Genomic DNA, 22,076 nt, shown 5'->3' with positions numbered 1-22,076 from the left:
AAATTCTGTTTCTACTGCATTGCTAAATTTAATTTTCATCCATGCATATTGTATAATAATTCTTTTTTGTCTATTTTTGTACTGCTATAAAGGCATCTATTATAATTTTACATATATGTAGATACTGCATTCCTTGGCTTAGTGTTTCATATTATTATTATTATTATTATTATTACGGGTATCTCCATGGAGTCAGTAGACTCATCGCGGGAGACCCAAACTAGCAAAACAATATCTGTCATATCTCTTCTTGAATTCATTTACAGATGAAGAGCTCACAACAAAGTCAGGCAATGAATTCCACTCATTCACCACCCTCCAGGCAAAAAACCTTGTTCTGACACCTTTGTTAACCACACTCTTCTTTAATTTCCAGAGATGACCTCTTGTTCTTCCATCACTATCACACAGCTGAAACATTTCCCCTGCATCAATCCTATAAAAACCTTTTAATAATTTGAATGTTTCTATCATATCCCCTCTTCTTCGCCTATCAGCCAATCTCTGCAATCCACAAGCTCTCAATCTATCAATGTAGGGAGCATTTTTTATATCACTCACCAACTTGGTCACTCTTCTCTGAACCCTCTCCACAGCCTCCTCATCTCCAAGGAATCCAGGTAACCTGACCTGAGCGCAGTAATCCAAATGTGGAAGTATCAATGCTTTATAAAGGGGAATAATAACCTCTTTATCTCTGGATGTCAGTGTGTTCCTCAACAACCAAGTAATCCTATGTGCAATCTTGGACACCCTAGCAATGTGTCCTCTGAACTTCATCTCCCTATCCACCAATACCCCCAAGTCCCTAGCCTCATCAATCTCTTGGAGTACCTTTCCATCTATGTAGTACACAGCTGGTAATCTTTTAATCCCAAAATGCAAGACTTTACACTTTTCCACATTGAACTGACATCCATTTTCTTTTGCCCATTTTACCAGCTTATTTAAATCCTCCTGCAAACTTTCAACATCAGCTTGATTTTTTATTGCACTACACAACTTTGCATCATCAGCAAACAACTGAATATCTCCCTTTAAGCCGTTTCCTATATCATTTATATACAAATTAAACAACATTGGCCCAAGCACAGAGCCCTGAGGCACACCACTGGTCACCTGCCTCATTCTGGACTCGGCTCCTCCATACACCACCTTATGGTATCTCTCCATGAGCCATTCTCCTATCCATATCACCAATTTAATATCCATTCCCATCTGCTCCAATTTGCGTAACAGTGTTCTATGGGGTATCCTGTCAAAAGCCTTAGCAAAATCCAGAAGTACCACTGTGTAGCCAGTTCCTTTGTCCAACTCTGATGTTATTCTATTATGGATAGTTAATAGATTGCTAAGGCAGGATCTACCTTTAACAAAACCATGTTGGCCTCTATAGAGTATCATATCCTGATCCACCCATTCTTGAATTTTGTCTTTAACCAACTTTTCCAATACTTTTACCACTACTCCTGAGATGGTGATTGGTCTGTAATTCAATACTGCAGTTTTAGAGCCACCCTTATGCAAAGGAACCACTTTGCCTAACTTCCACTCCCTAGGGACCATACCAGAGTTCAAACTTAAATTAAATATCCAGGTAAGAGGGGTTGACAATTCATTTGCACATTCACGCAACACCCGAGCTGATATTCCATCTAAGCCTACCGCAGTGTTTGCATTTAAGTTTCGCAATATATTTAATACCTCTGATTCTTTAGCTTCAATTCTCACATTAGGTATTGCTATAGGTATAGAGATATCCTCACTTGGGTGATAGACTTTTGAGAAGTGATCACTCAGTAACTCGACTATTACATCTGATTTTGTCACCTCAATACTATCAGCACCCACTAAGGTTATCCCTCCGAAGTCATTCTTCCTCTTACTTGCCACATAGCGGAAGAACTCTTTGGGATTACCCTTGATCTCTTTGGCTAAGGTCTTCTCATAATCTGATTTAGCTTTTCTTACTATGCTGGTAACCTTCCTAGCTTGAGCCTTGTACTGCTCATGGGTGTCCTGATCGCCCTTCTCCTTGTAAATTCTCCATAACATTTTCTTTTTTTGTAGTTCAAGCTTGATACTACTGCTCATCCATCTAATGCCTGCCTTGTTTGACCTCCTGACCATGGGGACACAATCTGATATTGCTTTCCTCAGATACCCACTGATTTTATCCCAAGCACTGCTAACATCTTTCCCTTGCAATATGTTCTGCCATGGGATGGCTGCAAGCTCACTCCGAAGCTTGTTATAATTGCCTAACCTGTAGTTTCGTACATACCCCTTCTTAATAGAAAAATCCACAGATTTTGCAACCTCCCAAGTCAATACCACATGATCGCTTTCACCAACTGGAGGTAACGAGGTCACCTTACTTATGCATATAACCTCTGAACCAATAACCAGGTCCAACACTCTCACACCACGTGTCCCTTCAGTTACGTGCTGTTTCAAGTAATTATCTCGTAGCAGATGTATGAACTCCATTTCCTTTTTGCTACGTGATATTTCCTCCTTCCAATTGATATCACCATAATTAAAATCCCCCATAATAATCACTAAGCCTTCACTCATTGCACTAAGTTGCTGATGCATGAATTCAATATCTCCCCCTGTACTCCCTGGCCTATAGCAACATCCAACTGTATATTTGGTTGCGTTGGTCACTATTTCGCACCAGACTGCTTCAAATGAACTCTCATTCACATGTCTATCATCATGATATACTACTTTCTTTGGCTGCAACACATCAGCTATCATCAACAGTACTCCTCCTCCTGTTCTATCTTCTCTATCCTCCCTGAAAATACTGTACCCATCACATTCAATTCCAGTGACCACATCTTCTGCTGACAGCCAAGTTTCACTAATGCCTACAACTTTTGGTGAGATTTCACTGACTAATGCCAAAAATTCTTCTCTCTTATTTCTAATGCTTCTAGCATTGGTATACAAAAATTGCAGATTCCCTCTAGATCTTGTACCGGCTTTAGAACTGATATATAAGTCACTAACTACCGTAGTCCTATGCCGATTTTTTTCCCCTCTCTTCTGCAATTTATTCTGCCTATAAGGATCAATAAATACACAATCAGTGCTAAAGTTTCTCTCTCTTACACTCAACCTTTTCAATATTAGTTTCCCTGCCCAATAACTTCAACCTGTTCAGAAAACAATAACTTCTTCAATCTCTTATGTCCTTCCATGTTAAGATGCAGTCCATCTCTAGCATACAACTGCCTTTTTCCTTCAAACACACTCCAAACATCAACAAACTCCAGACCTCTTTTTCTGCACATTCTTGCAATCATATCATTCATTATCATTGCTCGTCTACTTAACTCGTAATTGTCAAAACGAGGCAGCACACACACTATTCTCCCATTGACACTTTTCCTCTTCACAATATCTAATAATGTTCTTAAATCTTTTCCTACCCGATTTATACTACCTCTCAGGTCATTCGTACCCACCATAACTATCATCTTGTCTGTTTCATGCCCTCTCTTTATTGCTAAAGCCACTCTTTCTATTGTACCATCAGCCAAGCACTCCTCATGCATACCACTCTCCATACCCTTAATCATAGAATCACCATATATTTTACCACTATTAACTTCATTCAAGTTCACACTCATGGACTCATTCTCTACACTATTCAGCATGACTCTCCCAGCTTCATTACTCAACTCTCTATTACTTATCCCCCCACTCTCACTACATCTCATTTCTTCTTGGCCACTTGTGGTTTTATTATGTTGACTCCCAATCACTCCCATACTATTTATTACTGAATCATTCACCAAAGACTCACCCATATGTAATCCTGTTCTAGTTACTTCAGCTAAAGTAATCTCTATAGTCCTAATTTCTCTGTTTAACACATTAAACTCAGCTTTAACTTCCAGTATCTCCTTACCGATCACTTCCACTTCCTCATGAAGAAGATGAAGGTCATTTTTCATTTTCATAAACTCCCGCTGAAGTTCTTCCGCTACGGTCCCGATGTCAGCTTCCATTCCTAAACGCTCCAGCCTATCCCGACACTTCTCACATACGTCGACATTTTCTTTCTTTTCATTTTGCCAGACCGACCACAGATCCTTCACATTTTTCGGTGCATACATGTAGCAAAAAACACAGCTCGAATAACACTCCGGCGAGATGCGAACTTTGGTCTTATCACCTTAGCGAACGCGCGCCATTGACGCTACGCCACCAGGCTCAAATATATTATGTATTAACTTATATTGTTAACTATTTTTTCACTACTGTAATAACCTCTGACCTTGTGTGTTGCTGTGCCCTCTGCAGCAGTTCTGTTTATCTAGAGATGCTGCTTTGTGAAACTAGATTCTTGTACAGACATATTGTTTACAATTTTCTGTAAATGCTAATGCTGTAACCTTTAGTATGACACAGTATGACCGTTCTAGTTTTTGTGCCAATAACCAACCCAACCCAACTCCACCCACCCAACCATTCCCTCTCTCCTACTGTTTCCATTCTCTCCTCTTCTATCAATCCCAGAATTCTCTCCTCTTCTATCATTCCCAAAACTCTCTCTCTCTCTCTCTCCTACTCTGATTCGTCTTGATAAAAAAATGGAAAAACAAAATATTAGATTATAATTGGTTATCAGACAGAATAATCTAAGTTAGAATGAAAATTATTAATCAAACATTCAATATTTTCAGAGTTTATGCACCAGTAGATGGAAAAGAGGAAGAGACAGAAGAATTTTATGGAAAACTTCAGAATGTATTGATGAAACAAATAAAAATGAAGCAACAATCTTGATGGGAGATTTCAATGCTAGAGTGGGAAGTAACCCAATAACAGGATGCATTGGATCAGAGGGAGAATCAGTAATCAATAATAATAGAATTTTATTAAGAGACTTCTGTGTATTTAACACTCTAAAAATCAGCAATACTTTCTTCAGGCATAAAATACATAAGTACACATGGGAAGCAAGAGGAACAAAATCAGTAATAGATTGCATTATTATTAACAACAAACTAAATAATAATAATATCATGGATACAAGGGTTTTTAGAGGGAGCAAAATTGATAGTGATCACATTTTAGTTGAAAGCAGATTTGAATTCATAAAAAGAACCACATACTTTAAAAGAAAAAAAGATAACAAACCAACATCTAATAAACAATTTAAAATTCACCTCCTAGAACAGGAGAGTATTAGAAACTTATATAAAAGCAGAATAAGAGATAAAATAAAACCAACCACAAACAATACTGAAAATGACTTGAAAAATATAAAGGAAAACCATACTAACAGCAGCAGAAGAAAGTTTAGGATACAAATCAAGGAAAAACAAAAATGGCTCAGAACTTGGAATGATGACTTAAAGGAATTAATTGAAAGGAAAAAAACAGGCTTTTAAAATCTATCTGCAAAGTAAAAACACTGCTGACTATATACAATATATAAAAATTACAGGCTGAAGTCAGAAAGCTTTCCAGAAGTATAAGAAGAGAATACTGAAGGAAATATGTTAAATCATTAGAGCAGGATATACTGGACCACAAAAAACAGGTTTTAAAATTTTCAGGCAACTACAAACAGCATAAAATTACCAATTAAGAAATAATCTAATTTCCAAAGAGGATTGGATAGAACACTATAAAATATTGTGGAATGAAAAACAACAAATACAAAACAATGACAAAACTCAAAAAATTGAAGATATCAATATACAGGAAAGTACAGAAGAAATAGTAATGGAAGAATTAGAAAAAGAATTAAAAAACTCAAGCCCAGGCCTGGATGGAATATGCGAATATTGAGCTCTTTAAATATGCAGACAATAGCTTAAAAGAAAACCTACTTAAACTCTTCAGTAATATCTGGAAATATCAAAAAATCCCAAGAATGGGAAACTGGAGTAGTAATAAATATTCACAAAAAAGGTCCCAAGGACAAATGTGGAAATTATAGAGGCATTACTCTTAATAACAGCACCTAAACTATGCAAGCATCTTAAAGAACAGACTAATTAAATATACAGAAAATTATTTAGAAGAAGAACAGTGTGGCTTTAGAAAAGGGAGAGGATGCACAGATGCTTCTTTCACAATGCAACAGATTGCAGAAAAAATAAAAGAATTTAACCTACCCACTTTTCTTCTATTTATTGACTATGAAAAGGCTTATGATAACTTGAACAGAAATCTACTCTGGAAAATATTACAAGACGATAAAATATCTCCTAAATTAATTAAAGCAATAAAGAGTCTATGCAGAGAAACAAAAATTTGCATGAAATTTGCAGATGGAACATTACCAGAATCTATAACTATAAATAAAGGAGTAAGACAAGGTTGTGGCTTATCCCCAATCCTATTCAACATTTATATAAACAAAATCCTAAAAGAATGGAAAAAAACTGTCAAATATGGAATTAAACTAACAAATACTAAATAGCTAAATACAATACTTTATGCAGATGATCAAGTACTAATTTCAAATTCAGAAGATAAACTCCAAATTGCAACTAACTATCCAAATGAAATAGCAAAAAAATTAAAAATTAAAATCTCTGAAACTGCAGCACATGGGTCTGGATGTCAGATTGGTCAACTGGATTCAGGATTGGCTGTCTGATAGGTATCAGAGAGTTGTATATGGTGGAGCAGTTTCAAGGAGGCAGAGGGTTACAAGTGGAGTCCCACAGGGCTCAGTACTAGGACCTATATTGTTTAACCTTTATATCAATGACATTGCCAGTGGATTGCAAGGGGATATTCAGTTGTTTGCAGATGATGCGAAGGTGGGAAGGATTATTAGTAATAGTGCAGATGTGGTAGCCCTGCAAGAGGATTTGAATAAGCTAGATAGATGGGCAAATGAATGGTGGTGTCAGTTTAATGCAGCAAAATGTAAGGTCTTGAGGTTTGGGAAACATAGTGGGATGATGCATACTCTATGGGAGGAGTTATACTGGAGGAAGTAGGGGAGACAAGAGATCTGTGGTCGATGATTGATAGAAACCTGAAGTTTAGGGGACATACTGCAAAGGAGGTGAAGGTAACACAGAGGATTGCTGCAATTATGAGAAGGACACTGACCTGCAGAGATAAGAGGGATATCATTCCGTTGTATAAGTCTCTAATCAGACCACACTTGGACTATTGTTCTCAGATTTGGTCCCCAGGATTTGAAGGGGATAAATTAACTGTGGAAAGGATACAAAGACGGATGACAAAGATGGTTTCAGGACTGTACAAGGATAGTTATGAGGATCGGCTGAGGGAATGTGGACTGCAGAGTTTGGTGGATAAAGGAAACTGTGAGCAAGAGGGTGAGGAGTGGTTTCTTTGCGTGGAGGGTGGTTGAACCGTGGAATACATTGCCTGATGGAGTCGTGAGAGCAAGAACGGTCAATGAGTTTATGGAGTGGTATGATAGACTTTGTGTTTCTTAGGGGGGGACCTCCCCTCGATGAGTCTTGGCCGACTTTATGTTCTTAGGAAGGACCTCCCACGATGCGTCTTTTGACTCCATGGAGGCCTGAATAATAATAATAATAATAAAAACAAAAGCTATGGCAATGTGTGGAAACACCATTCAAAATGTCAAAATTATGTTTAACAATAAAATAATAGAACAAGTTACAGAATTCAAATACTTAGGAAATATAATCTTGCGATACAATACTGATTCACAACTGGTAGCAAGAGTACAAATTTACAATAGAATGAATGGCATAATTAAAATAAATTTTGGAAAACAAATGACTAAAGAAACTCAATTAAGATTACATAATATGACCTCTAAACCATCTCTTAAATTTGGAAGTGAAACCTGGATTCTAAAACAAAGAAACAGACAAAGATTGGAAGCAGCACAGATGAAGTTTCTAAGACCTCTTCTGGGACTCACTCGATCAGACAAAAAGAAAAACACAGAAATAAGAGAATGATTAGATACAAAGAACATCATACAAGAAATAGAGGAATATCAGCAAAATTGGCTACACTGTGGACCTCCAAGACTAAGATGGAAAGACCAACTTCATCTGCAGAGTAGGAACAGGACATAAAAATCCTATACCTGAATTGCTCAGACGACAACGAATTATAAGACTAAAAACCAGGGACACCTTAACTAACTACTCCACTTTCTTTTTAACTTTTTCCTCTTCTAAAAAATAGAAAAGGAGGTAGGGGGAGAGAGAGAAAAAAAAAACTTCGTTCTCTTTCTCTCTCTGTGTTAATCTTGGCAATACCAATTATTTTTTCTAGACACAGGAGCTAATCATACCAACAGATTCTGTTGTACATATCATTAGAAAAGTAAACTATTGTTTAAAATCTGGTTCAATTCATATTGGGCAAAAAATAATTATGAGGTATAAATGTCTCACCTTTTTTATATCCACATAATATCTAACTGGATCTTGTTTAATACCAAGGTGGTCCCGAGCAGCTTTAACTGCATTACTCAAAATATCATCTTCAGTAATTGAGCAAATGTCACCAAACAGGCTACAAAACCATTTTCCTCCCATTATACACTATAAATAAAACAATAAAACTTGATTATAGAATCAGTATGATTATGTACTAAATGCTTCATATATAAGCTCAACTAGCTTGAGCTTGGGAATTGGCTGAAAAAGTTTGTCTAAATGAGACCTAAAATCAAACCCATAATTGTCTTTCTGTTGGACGTGCCATTCCCACAGGGCTACACATCTTTTCATATAAAAAATGTATATTACCAGAGTGTGTGTGTGTGTGTGTGTGTGTGTGTGTGTGTGTGTGTGTGTGTGTGTGGTGTGTATATATACACATACTGGGGGGGGCCTCTACCCCCCAGCACCTATGGCACCCCCCCCCCCCCCGAGTTCCGGGCTGGTAAGCCGGTAAGACAAAAAACGTGACGTAAAAACGTTTCAAATTTCAGCTTATCTTTTTATATATATAGAGTAGATATATACTTTAAAAATTATTTTTACTATCAACAAAGGTTGAGCCTTTGTTTTGCCACTGACTGACTTACAGTGTATAGCAATCTCTGATATCCAGGTCTTGATGAGAGATTCTTCAAATACTTATCCAGATTACTCACCTTATATCTTAATCAGACAACTTGTTATACAAAGAAACATATTGTAGACTTCACTAAGAAAGCAGTTAACTTCATTAGACTTCATATTTTACTTAATCAACAGACTTCAAAAGAAGTCAGGACAGAACCTTTAATCCTATCAATGTCTGATAGCTTGGGAACTGGTGTTTTTAATGTTGAGTCTTCTCACTAATCTTCCAAAGTAACAGATCTAACAGAGAACCTATTCCATCCAGATATAGCAGAACTTCCCTACCACTCTCTAAACATTTTTTTTTTTCACGTATAAAAATAATTAAATTCAAACCTGAAGCTTAGTGAACTCTGAGGAGACTCCGCTGCCTCCTCAGATTACTAAGTTATGCATGTACCAATGCTTAAAAACAAAACTATGGACTAAATCTGAAAAGTGGGTTTAGATATGGTGAGAATATTTTCATCATTTCGCTACTTACACAAGATCAATTACAATAATTCATTGATAGAATTGCTCAAGCCAAGATAAGTTTTATTTTCTGTAATATTGATGAAATATTGTGTGCATTCTGGTAAAATTTTATTCATTATTAATAACTAAGAAATGCATGGTAATTTTCAAGCTTGTTAACTATTTTGGCAATAATTTTTGTGTAATACAGTTTTCATGTAGCAAATGAAGGCAAGATAGCAATGTGAACAAAAAAAGGTGTGTGTGACATGAATATTGAATGTGGCAAGTCCATATGCACACACACACATCTTTCATACAGATGTACACATTACATCAGAAGAATGAAACATGCATGTATGTATATGTAGAAGGTGTATATTTGTTGGGCAACTAAACAAAAGGAGGATATAATCTGCAGAAAGCATGATATTCTGCTTTCTGCAGATTATCATGATGAAGGCAATAAGAAGTGTAAAATAGAAATGGATATCAGGCAAAAGGATGAGACTGATAGGATTAAAGGAACCTTTAATTGAATTATTTAATTCAACTGAAGGTTCAATTTAATTGAACTTTTAATTCATGAGTGTTAAGAAAATGTTTATGAATGAAGAAAAGACTGAAAATACAAAAGGGACACAACTGTGGGACCAAAAAGAAAGCATGACTATTGTGGGGGGGGGGGGATGCAGGAATGAAAGAGTGCACAACTGATAGAGCAAAAGTGAGAGCAACTACAGGAACAAAGACAAGCATGATTGCCAATATAAAAGAGAGTATAACTGCAGATATTAAAGAAAGCACCATTGCCAGAATGGAAGAGTAGTTGCACTGCATGTCAAGATATTAGATCCCAGTGATAGGGATCAGGATGATAGCATAGCAAAAAAGACCCAGGAGAAACAGAGCAAAGAAGAAATATGGAAAGAAAAGCCCTCCCAATGATTACTGGGAGCTCCCTCCACCATGAACAGATGCCTCTTATAGAGAGAGCTGGAATGTGGGATATGAAGACAGACTGAGGGAATGTAAATTGGCCTGCTGGATAGATGAAGAAGAGAGGATATGATTGAGACAAGGTGGTGAGGGACTGTTACCAGATTAATGTGGAGGAGATTTTTCACACAGTAGAGGGAGACAAGAGTAAAATAACAGGTGATCAATGAAAACCATATAAGGAGAGTGTGAACCAGAGAGTAAGGAGCAGGTTCTTTTTATGTAGAGTAGGTTGGTAAGTGCAGAAATTGTAAATGTTTTTAAAGCATTCTTTTGACTCCATAGAGGTCAGATATTAATAATAATATTTTCCTTGCTTGCTAACTTTTTTAATTATATCCTTACTCATATCCTTATTATATGCTTGCTCAGTTAACAGTAAGCAAGCATTGGATGACAGCCATTTTTTTGAGAAGGATGATAGAATGAATCTTGTACATAATGGCCTGTGAAAGTACATTTATGATAAACTGAAGTTTTTATTACACCAGGTGGTATATGGAATAAGAAGGTTAATTTTCCATTTTCTCTTTCCATAGTGAAACTGATAAGTGAGAGTAGGCTATTAATCTTAGTTAGAAAAGTTGGGTAAAGATGCTTCAAATTCAGGCCAAATGGAAAAATTCGTCGGTTGAAATGTTCTAAGTGTAAATTAGCTAAGGTAGGAGAAAGACGACTCCCAGAGCAGTAATAACAGCAGGCTGTAAGGATAAGTTTTTAATTTACTATTATTATTCTTCAGGACCTCCACGGAATCAAAACAGTCATCTTATGAAGCCAATTTGAAGCAACACAAAGTCTATCATACCATTCCTTAAACTCATTCACAGTTCGTGCTCTCACCACCCTATCAGGCAATGAATTCCATGGTCCAACCACCCTCCATGAAAAAAAGGCCACTCCTCACCCTCTTATTCACCACTCTCATTTGAAACTGCTGGGGATGGCCCTTGTTTGTGACCCTTCCTCTTGATCTACCATATGAAATAACTCCCCAGTGTCAACCCTGTAATTACCTCTCAACAGTTTAAATGTCTCAATCATATCAACTCTCCTCCTCCTATCGACTTTCTCTAGTACCAGTTCTCCAACACAGTATGCAGTTTCCCAATGATGGATCCCAAACTTCAAGCCCTTAAATTTAGTTGCATTAAACTGACATCCCCATTAATTTTCCTATATATCCAGCTTATTCAAATACTCCTGAAGGGCTGCCACATCAACAATACTAATGACCATTCCCAGCTTTATGTCATCTGCAAACAACTGAATATCTCCCTGCAATTTATTGAAAATGACATTGATATAAAAATTAAACAATGTGGGTCTCAATGCTGGAACTTGAAGGACTCCACTTGTAACACTCTGCTTCTTTTATACTGTTCCTTTGTACACAACTCTCTAACATCCATCAGACAGCCAATCCCCAATCCAATTCACCAGCCTCATATCCAAGTCCATATGCTGCAATTTAATTATCAGCTCATCATATGGCACCCTGTCAAATGCCTTTGTAAAATCCAAAAAAATGACAGTGTATGCCTTCCCCTCATCAACTGCTCTTCTTACTTTATTATAAAAGGCAATCAGATTACTAAACATGCTGACCCTCAAAGATAACATTACCTACAAATGTCCAGTACTTTATACAACCTCAATGATTTCTCCAAAATCTTAATAACTACAGAAGAAATATAAACTGAACTATAGTTTGACATTACCATTCTACCACCACCCTCATGCAATGAGACTATCTTACCCTCTTTCCACCCATTGAGCACCTTTCTCATGGCCATTAAGGCTATAGGAAAGTTGCAATCTCCAAGTCAATGGAGTTGTCAGTTCCTTAGCACAATCTCTTAAAATATGTGGTGAAATCTCATCCAGTCCCCATTTGCCATTCAGGCATTCAAAGAACTTAGTATTTGTAACATACTCTCTTCTTGCACTTACAAACCTTGAACCCTTCCAATCCCTCTAGTAATAAAACCCTCTTTTCCAGAATGAAATATCCCAATAAAGTGATCATTAAACAACTCTACTATGTTTTCTGCATCGGTCACTCTACTCTCATTTTCATCTAACAATATCATAACAAAAATTCCTTTGGATTTTCCTTGTATCTCAGAATTAATCTCTTCTCATATTCATGTTTTGCATTCCTTACCATGCCAGTCACTTTCTTAGCCTAAATCTTATATTCCTCATGCAACTGCTCTCCACCCTTCTCCTTATACTTTCTCCCTAACCTCCTGTTCGTCTGCAGCTCCCATTTGATAACATTAGTCATTCACTTTACGTTGAATCTTGTTCTCTTTTTCACTTGAGGTGTATAACGTGTCATCGCTGCTAATAAATATTTCTTTACTAGTTCCCATGCACTGGTGATATCTCTCCCAATTCTTCCACCCATGAAACTGCCCCAAGCTGATTTCTGAGATTACTATAATCACCTGCCTTATAATTCCACATAAATTCCTTTCTTCTTGACACTTCTGCATTCTACTCATCCCCCAAGTTAAGACCACATGGTCACTCTCTCTTTCCAATGGGGGGCATGGATGGCGTTTTACTTACAATCAGGTCCTCTGATGCCAAGATCAAATCTAAAATTCCTGAGTCTCTAGTTTCTTCTACTACATGCTGCCCGAGGCATTTGTTCCTCAAGTATTCCAGAAATTCCATTCCTCCTCTACTACTACTACTAGTAGTAGTAGTAAAGGAGGAATGGAAACCCTGTTGTACTGGAGAAGATCTGAATACTACAGGATAGCTCATAAGTCATGGAACATTTCATAGAAAGGGCTCAAATTTCCCATCTCTTCTTTCACACTTTTGAACTCATTTTTCATACATTCCACTACCCCCCCCTCTCTCAGTATCTCTCCTTCCAAGCAATCTATTCTTGCTCGACAATCATTTACCCAATTGTTTCCATCCTCTAAATCTACTACATTAATTTCCCCAATAACGCTCATCTTACTCATTCTCAATCATGCTACTCGTCTCTCTCTCTATGCTGATATTCACTCGTTTCCAATGCACTGCTAGTGCAGGCACTTAAATTAATCTCATCAAGCTCTTCCCATTTCTTACATTTTGTGGCCATACACTCCCTGGTCGCTTACCTGTCATATTTGTAAGGGCTATTATGCAAACATCCTGAAAGCACGATGTGCCACAAAATCTTGTAATATGTGGTGTAAAATGTAGTCCTTGAATGGTTGCAGGCTGAGTGATAACTTATTGGTAAACAGACTTATTCCAGCCACCATTATTATAACACAGTACAAATACACTGACAAGATATACTAAAAATATATTCTAAACAACAAAAACTTCAAAACGTAGAGTATGTACGGCCAATTACGATCTAACAAACAAAGCTAATTATAAATTTAAAACAAATACTCAAATCATAAGTATCAATCTTATCTTTTTTCACTGTCATCATGTTAATGCTTCTAACAAGATTGTTGCCCTCTGACAGAACTCCCAGCAGAAATTTTTGCCAGGAATTCCAATGAATTTCAATGAGTGCAATTGGCATGTTCAAGTGCTAATGAGAAAAGCTGGTAACTCGGCTAGAGGGTAGGTAGGTAGAAATGGCAACTATAAGTTCGAGAGGAACACTACTGTAGATTTTTGGTAAACCATAGGAACAAGTTCTTCCAAAATAGGTCTTCAATTTTTTGATCGTATCCTCATCCAAACTGGCAATCAGTAAACCTCCCCCCCCCCAATGGTTTATTTTATGTTATTTAATTTCTTTTATGCTTTTTTTTTGCTTATTATATTTACCATAGCATCTGTCATATGATATTACTCTAGTGCATGGCTCATATATGTTGAAGCGAAAAACAATCCATTATTGTTGCTCTGCTTCTGAATTGTTGCTTGTGCACTGATGATTGTTTGATTCATATTGAAATATCTACATTAATAAATCATTAATTTCTTTGGACTGCATGTTTCTATAAAATAATAATAAATCAGCTAACGCCTTTTATTCCCTTATAGGGAGTAGGCAAGGCCTTTTAACCCTATCTAGCTTTTGGAGACTGAGTGGGCGGTTCAGAGATAGCTGGCCCATGTCTATCACTAATTATAGCAGCCACAGATGAAGAGGCCGGCAAACAAGTGCTGCCATCTCTTGATACCCAACCCTAACAAGATATGTTACTATCTGAAATAATGTGAGTACTACAGTTGATTTTCTTGAGTTTACGGGATAAAAAACCCGAGTTTCCGGGAGGAAAAACCTGCATGCCTGTGCCAGAGATTGACTAACTCGGGAAACGGTCGAAGAAAGGCTTAGAAAAAGTTCCTCCAGTCGGCGACCAGACTTGAACTTAAGTCTGACTTCAAGCGACCAAGCACAGAGGACGCAAGCTCCACTTCCACTGAGCTATATACTGCATGTTTCTAGTAATCTAAAATTTTGTATATATTAGAATATACTGTACATCTAATACACTTCATCAGGAGAGTCAAATTTTAAAAAATGACTGAATTAAACAGCAACTTAACAAAAACAATAACACAGAATATCTGAAAAAAGACTGACAATGGTGAACACATGATTCCTGATATATTATAACGACTAGCAATGTGATGACAAGGGATCCAAAAATCACAGTCTCCTCTTCTGATGAAAACACTAATTCTTGCCTGTACAATTCCTAACACTATATAAATCCCAAAACTATCAGACCTCAAAATACTGTCCTCACATTTGCAATGGTGCACCAAAAATTTCCTTTGGAATGCTCAATGGTATCCAAAAAAAGGAAATCCACCTAATAAATCATTCTTCTCTCAGATAATTTCTATAATTACATTCTTATAGATGCTCTATTTCTGTATTCCTTTCTTTTGTATAGGTATTTTCATGGGTGTGGCTTTACTGAACTCACCACCACCATTCTTCTAAACACATACTAGTCAACATCTGTGCATAGTTCAGCATCAAGCTTACTGAACCAATTTCTCATCTTCCTCTTTCAATCCGTCTATGTCAAGGACTACAACCATCTAGATCAGGGGTCGGCAAACTTTTGAGACGAAAGAGCCAAACCTGTCCCTCACAACAATTTAAAAATTATTCGAGAGCCATAAATATATTTTTACAAATAAGGAAAATTTGAAGTAATATTATAGTAAATTATAGCAATATATAACAAGTTATAATATTAATTATATCTTTATTAAATGAAGAAAAAATCACACAAAAAATTGCTCTCATTGGTTTTAATCAGTGTGAGCAATGAGCTTGCATTTCCTTAGAAAGTTGTATGTCCGGTTTGTAACTAGTCGTTTTTAATTTAAGGCACGATTACAAGTTGGCATCAGTAATTTGGTTCCTCAATTTACACTTAATGAAATTCATGTTAGAAAACGGCTCACATAAATATGTAGACCCGAAGATAGCGAGAACACCAAATGCAAATTTTTTCAACTCATGATATGAGTCCGGAAGACTATTCCAAGTATTGAAAATCATTGAGTACAATTTTTGCAACCACTGATCTGTTAATTCTGGATATTGAACATCCCTGTTGTCGAGGAATAGTTTGATTTCATTTATGCAAGATGCAAAATGCTTTAACATGCCGCCTCTGGAAAGCCATCAAACCCTGTTGTACTGGAGAAGATCTGAATACTCGCTCTCCATTTCGCTTAGCAACTCTTTAAATTGTCGATAGTTAAGTCCCCTTGTCTACAATGGTGTGGTAATCTTAATTATCAATTCCATAATTTTACCAATTTCTTCTGTAAATGTTTGTGCACAAAGTGCTTCCTGGTGGAGTATACAATGGAAAGTAATCACTTCATAATTAATTTTTCCTTTCAAAATTTAAACAAAACCTTTTTCACTCACGTCATACTTTTTGCACCATCGGTTGCAATTGACACAATTTTATTGAGTGGATATGATTTTTTTCCATGCATTCAAGGACGGCATTTGCTATGTCCTCTCCACATGTTTGGCCCTTGAGTGGCAATAATCCCAGAAGTTCTTCTCTTGGACCCTCAGATGATACATACCGCACAAAAAGGGAAACTTGGGGTGTGTCCTTGATGTCACAAGACTCATCTACCGCAATTGATAAAGCTGAAGCTAATTTAACGTCTTCAACTTGTTGGTTGGTCACATTTGAGGACATTGTGACTGTCCTATCTGCTACTGTTTTGGAAGATAACGGTATGCTTTTAATTTTATTTAAAATCTCTGCTTTGTTTTTGAAATCCTGAAAAAGTTCTTCAGATGTATTAACAAAACAACATTTTATGTATTCACCATCTGTGAATGGTTTTCCTCTCTTAGCGATCTCCTGACTCACTACGAAGCTTGCAATATTAACATTGGCAGACTCTCTCCAATAATTAAATACAGAACTTGATTTTTCAATATTTTCTGAAGTTCTTCAACTGCTCTCTTTCTCATGTCACCGACAGGATATTTTCTGGCAAATGTGGCATGTTTTGCTGTGAAGTGTCTCTCCAAATTTGACTTTTTGTTGTGCGCCAGTTTTTCTTGGCAAATAAGACAGGTTGGAAGGCCATCTGAGTTCGAGATGAACACGAAAGATTCAGTCCATTCAGTTTTAAAGCCACAATGCTCATCTGTTGTTTTTCGTAGTTTTTCTTCGTAGCCATGTTGAAAAGCATCCTAAACAATATATTTTATTTAATGCGTTATATAAATACATTATATAAAAAGAAAATAAAAAGAACTAAATGATTATTCAAAATAATAAACAACAATAATTCGAAAATATAATAAATATAAATCTCAGCAGTAACACGTTTTATTGTAACAGTTGAACGTGAAATAAAACATGGCATGGTAAATCGAGACTGTAATAAATATAATAAAACCAATATTATATATATACATATATACAGCAATCCCACGATTAGTGCACCTAATGCGTTCTTTTAAACAGGCTCATTAATCAAAAACGCACTATAATTAGTTATAATTATATAACTAAAGTTATAATTATATAACTATAATGGAAAAAACTATAATTCGTTCCTCAAATGTCTTTTTTTTACCCTTGATTTTTTTATAAAAGAATTAGGGTATGTCTCAGGGCCTAGTTAAAGGAAAGCTATGAAGCTGAAAGACAATAAAACATATTCAAAATATAAATCAATTATTCTGGCTGGCATTCTGTTTCTTTTTTTCCAAACAACTGCTTCTTCTGCAAATTTTTCTGCTTCTCTCTTCACAAGGGTCAGTCTCTAAGCATTGCTACTTAAACATTTCGGTTGCACGAAAATATTTTAAATTTGTTTCTGTGAAATCTCTTTGGGCTTGTCAGTGATTAAATTTTCTTCATATTCTTCAGGATCTTCCCACTGTGCATCTAAATTTAGCAGGTCAGAATCACTCAGTTTCTCAGAATGAGATTTAATTAACTAAGATTCATTTGAAAAGCCTCTAAAATCATTTAATGTGCTTCCAAATGGATCGCATATTGCTAGCAGTAATTTCATTCGACTTTACGTCTTTATAACCAGGCTGAGATTTCTCTGATTTGGCCAGAAAAGTCTTGGAAGGCATTGGCTTCCAAAAAGGCCAGTTTCATCGACATTAAATATTTGTTGGTCACAATAGCCCTCTTCTTACACAATTTTCTTCAAATTTCTGGATAATTTGTGCCCACCTCCTTATCGGCACTTGCAGCTTTGCCTGTGATTAGAACATTATGTACGCTATTTCTCAAACCACCCAGCACTAACGTGGAATATTCTTCTTTTGCATCATTGATAGCCTTTTCTTTCAAGGTTGCAAAGAGACTTAATGCTTTTGATTTAATAAAGACTAAAGTCAGTTCTTAGCAGGATCCCTTTTTGGTTACAATCTTCGATCTATGTAGAAAGAAGTCTCTCTAATTCAATCATCATGATACTTTGATTTCGAGTGCATGCACAGTGAACTTGAATCAGCCTTACTTTTCTCTTTGTATTCAGCAGCTTTGTTTAAAATTGCTCTTATAGTTGATTCACCCATTTTTGTGATCTTGTCTTATCTTTGCTCTGGACTCACCTTGTTCAATTTCTTTATTATTTCAAGTTTTTCTTCCAATGAGATTACTTTTCGAATCATTTTCACACTTTCATTTTTTTGCTCACTAATTCTTTTACTCATGATGAAAGGTTGGGAAAATACTTTAAAATAATAAAAAAAAATGTAAAGAAAATAATTGCAAAGGAGGTACAAGATATGATCAGGAAAATGCTATGTGATTAGCAAACGACATAAATTTTGACAGTAAAAATTTGGAACATAGAGTACATGGTAGTATGCCATTAAAAATAACTTTGTAAAATGTTTTAAATCAGTAACTAAATTATTTCATTCTGGTGAGTGATTTTTTTAAAATAGTCAGCCATAAAAAATGTATAGATAGAAAATTTTTAAAATCTGTAACATTTAATTTTAAGATGTTCAATTTTAGAGGCATACTAATCGAATTTTGATATTGAAATTCACTAATCGAAAACACATTAATCGAGGGATTACTGTGTGTGTGTGTATCAGTGGCGTCGCGTGCTCATTTCGGTTGAGTGTGCTGTCATGTGGATTATGCAACCCGCGCTACAAATTTCACGTTAATTTGACCGTATACATGGACGTGTGTGCACTGAAAAGTTTCCACGGCGGGGAAGCTTGGAGACAAATAATTACATCAATAAACGTCTTTTAGCTTTTTTTGATGTAATTGTTTGTTCATGTAAACTATAAATACGTTGTGGTCATTTGGCATCAATTTTAATGATCTTTAATTCTTGGGAGAAAAAAAGGTATTCAGAATTAATAGATTTCAGCACAATTTTATATATAAAAAAAATGACTGGCATATTTTATTCAAAAGCAACTAATTAATTAATCCTAAATTAAATTATTTCAGTTTAAAATCCAAAAAAAAAAATCATAAAACTAACAAGAAAATAATATTAAATTACATTAATTACACTTACCTTTTAAAAATATATTTTTTTTGTTTAAATTTGTTTCACTATATTACAATGCACACTTCACTCTGTAACGCACACACAGGGCAAACTAACCGGTCATTCTGCACAAATCAGAAAAAGATGAACCAAAAAGAGGAACATGTGTTTTATTGCTGCAATAAAACAGCATGTCTTGCAGACTACTCAAAGAAGAAGAAACAGGTACAGCGCATCAGCGCTCATCTTAATTGGTCCGATGCAATTAATTGCAGGATAACTTTGAATACTTCTGTGCAGAGTGGGGGAACAATGTTTTAGGATTTATTAGAAAACAAGAATGAAGAAGAATGCTATATTTGATTGGTATATTTGAAATACTGAAAGATGAAAATATGTGAAACATCATTTATAAGACATGTAAGAATAGGAAAAATAAGTGTGAGTAGAAACACTTTCATTAATGGTAAAGGATAATTAATAATTATCATTTGTGATATGTGTGTCCTATAATTTGCTGGGTAGAGCAAATAGCACGATCCTATAAATTCTAAACATGAATAAGTGAATTTATGATGGCATAATTAAAAAAAAAAACTTATGAAGAGAGAGAGCGTATTGCAGGAATAAATATGATTTGAGAGCAGCAAATCATCTCGTAAAATTTGTTGCACATGTTATGTGTATTTTTCTGGTTTGTCTATATTTTGCGGTGTTTTCCAAGAAATTTCTTTTGTTTACTGAGACTCAGTATACATAACATCCGATCATTATCCGGAATTATTAATTAACATTAATTAATACAAAATAAATTGCACAATTTTATTGAGACAAGTTTAAAAATTAACATAGAATTTCATAAAAATGAACTCATAATTTGACATACACATTGTCATATACAAATCAATATCAACCTATTATCAATTTATTAATTTATTAATATCAATATATCAATTTATTAATGAGATTTTTGCTGTTGTACATTAGATCCCAAATGTTTTACATCAGATTCATATTTTGTCACTTTTAGTAATACACACGTGGTACTACATTCATCAGTCATTCTATTTCTTAAACTGTCTTTTATAAAAGTCATTTCAAAAAATAATGACTCACAAGCATATGTAGAGGAGAAAATTAATTATGGCATAATCATAAAGAGTATTAAAACACTTATGTATAGGGTGTAGCATGTGGACAAATATAAAAGTACGCATTTAAATTAGTTATCAATCACAGGACTAATGCTACAATATTGTAGTTTTCTCAGGCCAACATCATTAAATTAACTTGTGGTAAGTTTCAATGACATATCCCATTCTGATCACCAAAAATTTATAATATTATTCAGTATAAAATTATTGATCATTGTATTATTAAATTAGTTTTAATAATGTTAGCTTGAAAGAAAAAAAAAAAACGGTAGTGATAAAAATATTTATGCATTGTAACTCACCATAGAAGTCAGCGGAGCAGGAGAAGCAGCATAAGGATTTCGACTTGTCGGCGAACGCTTACCGTCGAATTAACTTGCCCTCATGTATAACTGGCACCCCTGATTTCACTTTACAAAAAGAGACATTAAAAGGTTTTGCATATATACCTCCCACACAAAAAACAACACGCCCTCCCCCAACAACCATTATATACTGTAGATGCAAGAAAAAAAAAGTTTTATTGTATCCATGAATAAGGTACAGAGGCTTTTGCAGTCTGTGTAATATATTTCTCAACAAATAGCGCAATTAGAGACAGCTGGAATAAAAACGGCACTAACTAATGAATCACATGTACCCCTCTCACAGAAACTACCCTGTATAGGCAAGCAAAACCATATGTTGCACTGGAAACACAGTATCTAACGAAAATTGTCCAATTTTTCAATTACATGAAATAAGTGTTTGTTTGACTGCAAATAAAATTCTACCATGAATTGAAACATGCCATATAATGCTTGTGCAAGTTCCCCTTCCAGCTTAAATGCAAACAAAGCAATAAAAATCAACCAAGGGTTGAAACTTTGTATGAGTTGAACCCGTCGGTAATGAGAAGTTCTGTCGGAACGATAAACAAACCCCATCGTGAATGTCTTAAAACTAAGAAATATATAGTGTATGGTGTTATGACAGATGTTATGGAATTTGGATGAAGAGAATTAGCATTTCAACTCAAAAATTGCTGGTTCCATTTGTCTTTGGGTCACGTGATCTTTTGTTAATACTGCACCAATCAAATTCATGTCTTCATAGCTGCTCTCTCCTGTAAAACAAAATTTAACTTCTACGTATTGTAACAATTTAAAAAAAGTGGAATAATTTATAAGCGTATAAAAGGATATATTATGTACATCGTTGACATGCCAGCAAAATTCTCGGGCATGCCACCTCTGGCATGCATGCCACTACTGCTCTATAGCAGTGTTTCTCAACCTATGGTCAGGCGGACCACATGTGGTCCGCAACGATGAGACAGGTGGTCCACAGGTAGACTTAAATTAACCAAATAAATCTATTATTTTAATTATCCAAACAAAACAAATTAAAATTGAATAAGTAAAAATAAGTGAAATAAAATGGATACTTA

At 35.5% G+C, this 22,076-nt stretch overlaps 1 protein-coding gene across 7 annotated transcripts in view; it reads right to left on the bottom strand.

The window, feature by feature from the left end:
• The window catches only part of Ppox (protoporphyrinogen oxidase), a 339,913-nt gene that overhangs the window by 21,424 nt on the left and 296,413 nt on the right, over positions 1-22,076 (bottom strand). For all 7 annotated transcript variants that reach the window (XM_090405976.1, XM_090405978.1, XM_090405974.1 and 4 more), the window contains one exon: positions 8,394-8,543. In XM_090405976.1, coding sequence (XP_090262102.1) covers positions 8,394-8,543 — 150 coding nt within the window. The remainder of the gene's footprint in view (positions 1-8,393; positions 8,544-22,076) is intronic.

This window comes from Typopeltis vanoorti, chromosome 16 (genome assembly GCF_054136105.1).
Source record: "Typopeltis vanoorti isolate ZY-2024b chromosome 16, IOZ_Tvanoo_1.0, whole genome shotgun sequence".
In the NCBI taxonomy this organism is placed as follows: Eukaryota; Metazoa; Arthropoda; class Arachnida; order Uropygi; family Thelyphonidae; genus Typopeltis; species Typopeltis vanoorti.
This window is presented reverse-complemented; position numbering and strand designations above follow the sequence as displayed.